The sequence below is a fragment of the Egretta garzetta genome, unplaced genomic scaffold, assembly GCF_000687185.1.
Source record: "Egretta garzetta isolate BGI_Z169 unplaced genomic scaffold, ASM68718v1 scaffold143, whole genome shotgun sequence".
Lineage (NCBI taxonomy): Eukaryota > Metazoa > Chordata > Aves > Pelecaniformes > Ardeidae > Egretta > Egretta garzetta.
The window spans coordinates 429,818-433,772 of record NW_009259310.1 but is presented as its reverse complement, the minus strand read 5'-3'; the positions used below and the strand labels follow the sequence as shown (position 1 = coordinate 433,772).

Below are 3,955 nucleotides of genomic sequence, written 5' to 3'. Positions count from 1 at the left end.
AGCCACGCGCCGGGGCAGCCGGGCAGGGGGGAGGCCGGGGGCTTGGGCAGCTGCAGGTGACAGCTCTACTTCCCCTGTTGTATTCTTCCTCCTCCTCCTTTTCCTTTGGAGATCCAGCGGTGACTCTGAGATTACTAACAAGAGGGGCCAAGAGACCAGGGGAGGTTGGCAGCTGGCCTGGGGGCAAGTGGCAGAAGTCAGCATTGTAATGGGCCAGGAGGGACCCATCGCCCTGGGAGGAACAGGCAGGGGCAAGAGGGCAGGAGCCAGGGTGGCAGGAGCTGCCCACAGCCCCAAGGGGCCACCAGCCAGGGACAGCCCTGGTGGGAAAGCTGCAGACTTCTGATGTTGGCCGCCAACCTCCTGTGGGGTTCACAGGGCCCAGCGCGCGCTTCTCTGAACTGAGTGTCTGTCTCTCCGGTGGCCCCCTGCCTCCCCCTGCCTGTCCTCCCTCCCTGCCCGCACCTCCCCTGGCCTCTTCTGCACTCTCTTGCTGGCTCCAGCTTTCTACACGGCGGCCCCGCTCACCTCGGCCGGGATCCTGCCCGTCATGCAGTCCCTGTGCCCCGACGGCCAGCGCGACGAGTTTGGCTTCCTGCAGTACTCCAACTCCACGTGAGTCGTGCCCTCGCCGTGCGCTTCCTCCCCCTGCCCTACCCGCTCCCACCCGCTCCCAGCCTGCCCCTTCCCACGCTGACACTGCCCCACCGGCAACAAGGGACAAGCCCCTGTCCCCCAGAGTGCTTGGGTGCAGAGCGCTGTGTCCCCGCAGGGGACATCTCAGCCCCTTCCCTCGTGGGCTCCTGGGTACCCAGTGCTGGGGGGAGGACAGAGGTGTGCTGGGGACACCTCAAGGCACTGGGGTTCTCCTCTGCACCCCTGGCATGGTGGGTTTGGTGTGCAGGCAAGGGCAGCTCCTGGGGTAGCCGTGCCCCATGGCAGGCAGCACCGCTGCCCCATGCACCTGAGGGGCTCGCCCGCCCCAGGCTCTGTGGAGGGTGTCCCCCTCCCTCTGTCCCTGTCCCTGAAGCGGCGGTGGTGCCGGGCTCTCACAGCGTGACGCAGCTCCTGGAGCACCTCAGTGAAGCGGTGGAGCAGAGCAGCCTCTTCGACCCGCAGCACCCGGGGCTGGAGGAGGAGCTGGAGTCACTGCGCCGGCGCCTGGAGGCACTCAGCAGCAGCGAGCCCAGCTCCATGGAGACCCACTTCAGCAACTCAGCAGGTAGGCTGTGCCCTGCCAGCCCTCACTGTGGCCTGTGCAGGCAGGGATGGAGGTGCCCACATGCCAGGCACCCAGCAATGTGATGGCATGTGGCAGTGCCCTGCCATGGTCCCACATTGCTGTGTGCCAGGCAGGGCCAGCTGTGATATGTCCCCGCGTGGGGCCGTGCCATGTCCCCAGCACCAGTGGGCTGCTCTGACCCTCCTGCCTTGCTCCTTGCCAGGATCCGGCTTCACGCTGGCATGGGCGGCCAAGGACCAGGGTGAGCTGCAGCGCTTCCTGACACAGAACCTGTCCCTCCCCAACAGCACAGCCGAGCTGCTCCTAAGCTCCAGTGTTGACCTGCGGGAGGTGGGTGACGACCTGCAGGAGGTGGGTGGTGACCCACAGGAGGTGGGCGATGATCTGTGGGAGGTGGGTGACTGCACAGCGCTGCAGGGTTGGGCTTTGCAGGGTCCTCACTGCCCCAGTGAATGGGCACATCCTGACCCAGGCTGAGCCCTGACCATCAGACCCACAGGGGGGGAGTTGGCGGGCGCCTGGCCAGGACTCATCCTGCCCTGCCACCCCATGCTGGGGCATTGCTGGGCAAACAGGTGCCTCCACTCCCAGCATGCTCGGCAGCCCCGCTCCTGTCCCTGGTGCAGGTGTACCGCCTGTTTTTCGGTTCCTTCCCTTTGGTACCTGATGAGACCCATGAGCGAGACCTGTGGGATGGGTTTGGCCCTGGCAAGAAGATGGCGCAGCTGGAGGTGAGGAGCAGTGCTGCGTGTGGGGACATGGGGGGGCATGGCTTGTCCTCTGTGTCCCCTCCATGTCCCCCCACAGGGCAATCCGGAGTGTCCATCCCAGCAGAGGGGCTGTGTTGGGACGGTGTCAGGTGGCCCGAGCAGCAGCAGGGATGGCTGGGTCCTGTCCTGGTGCTGCCACCAGTTCCCCCAGTGCTTTCAGGCACACCAATGCCTGTGCCTCAGTTTCCCGTTGCAATGGGTGATGGCACCGTCTGGACGGGGAGATTGTTCTCTCCTGTGGCTGAGGTGCAGGGGACCCATCTCCCCCCCCAGCTGCCTGTCCCCTTTTCTTCCCCTGTCCATGGAGACCATGGGTGTGGGTGCTGTGGGGCCATTCGCACGTGCTTGAGGACACACATGGAGGGGGACCCCAGGGAGCCCCCATGCCACCAGGCCCCCCGTTGGTCCTCTTTCAGACGAGCCTCCCCAGCGGCTGGCGGGGGCTGCGGGAAGGGCTGGTCCACAGAGCCCTTCAGGACCCCACAGCAGCCCTGCACCAGCCGGCACTGCTCCGCCTGCTCTCCCAGGCCCTGGGCCTCACCGGCACCGCTCTGGCACCCACCACCTCTGAGAGCCCCCAGGCCTTCATCACTGAGATGGAGGTGAGCATCTCATGAGGCCAACCGGGGTGTGCGGGCAGCTGCCTTGCCAGGGTGGGCACCGCCATGGTGCCCCTGCACCCAGGGCTGCGCCCTCATGGCTCCCTGCCCTGTAGGGTGTCCTCTTCACCGGGCCGGTGCTGGAGCAGCTGACATGCGAGCAGAGCCCGGGGGAGCTGCACCGCCTCCTGCGTGTGGCCCCTGGGCAGCAGCCGCTGCTGCAGGCATACTGGGTGCTGGCCTGCAATGGCAGCCGCACTGCCCGCAGGGACCGCTTTGCCCAGCTGGCCACCGAGCTCCGGAACCAGCTGGATACCCCCAAAATCGTCAGCAGGGTGAGAGCGGGACTGTGGCATGTGCCTCCCTCCAGCTGTGGGGTGGGCTGTGGGGCAGGGACAAGTCCTGGGCAGGGTTTCCTTATTCACTGGGGGATGTGTGGGGATGGGGGGCTCTGTGGCATGACCCGGCCCCTCCTGATCACCCCTTTACTCCACCTGGGCACCCACAGCCCAGCCCCATGGTGGGACCCCAGATGATTCACCCTCCTGCCAGCTGCTCAGATGCTGCCTGTTGGATGGGGCTGGGTGTCCCCAGCATCCTCCAAGCGTGTCCCCGCAGGCTCTCCTCCCTGGGACTAGCAATGTTGCTGGTGGCACAGCTCCTCAAGGCTGGCTCTGAGGTCCCCCTCCTCAGTCTGGCATGTCCTTGCGGGCACAGAGGACAACCCTTCCTGCCTGAGGGATGACATCTGTCCCCCAGTAAGACCCTGCCAGCATTTACCTGTACTCCCACTGCCTGATAGCCATGGATGCATGGCAATGACTCCAGGGCCCCAGCTGGGCAGAGCTCCAACTTTTTAACCAAGAAAGCAGACATGAGACTGCTTGGGGTCCCCCTTGGGCCCGTCCGGCTGGTGAGCAGGGTGCTGACACCCCAGCCATGGGTAATCTCTTGCCCACTTGACCTCACAGCTGAAGCTGGATGAGGTGAACAGTACGGCTGCCCAGCACCGCCTCCGCGCCCTCCTGGAGGACCTAGCGGAGATGGAGAAGGTTCTCCGTGATGTGGACATCCTCTCAGCACTGGCCAAGCTGCTACCCAGGGGAGCCTGCACCAGCAAGGCCCCACCACCCACTGCCAACAGCACCAGCTGGGCCAGTGCCAATGCCACGGCTGGCAATGCCACGGCGGAGGAGGAGGGCGCTGAGGGGGGCCCGGCCGGTGGCGACAACCCCCAGGGGCAGTTCTCAGCATTTGTGCAGCTCTGGGCCGGGCTGCAGCCCATCCTCTGCGGCAACAACCGGTAGGAGCCCTGGGGGACAGAGGGGGATGGATCCGGGGGG

At 65.8% G+C, this 3,955-nt stretch overlaps 1 protein-coding gene across 1 annotated transcript in view; it reads left to right on the top strand.

Annotated features, from left to right (window-relative positions):
* The window catches only part of ABCA2 (ATP binding cassette subfamily A member 2), a 35,705-nt gene that overhangs the window by 4,256 nt on the left and 27,494 nt on the right, over positions 1 to 3,955 (top strand). Inside the window, exons 4-10 of the mRNA XM_035891866.1 lie at positions 504 to 615; positions 1,056 to 1,222; positions 1,446 to 1,573; positions 1,870 to 1,974; positions 2,430 to 2,615; positions 2,729 to 2,947; positions 3,584 to 3,915. Coding sequence (XP_035747759.1) covers positions 504 to 615; positions 1,056 to 1,222; positions 1,446 to 1,573; positions 1,870 to 1,974; positions 2,430 to 2,615; positions 2,729 to 2,947; positions 3,584 to 3,915 — 1,249 coding nt within the window. The remainder of the gene's footprint in view (positions 1 to 503; positions 616 to 1,055; positions 1,223 to 1,445; positions 1,574 to 1,869; positions 1,975 to 2,429; positions 2,616 to 2,728; positions 2,948 to 3,583; positions 3,916 to 3,955) is intronic.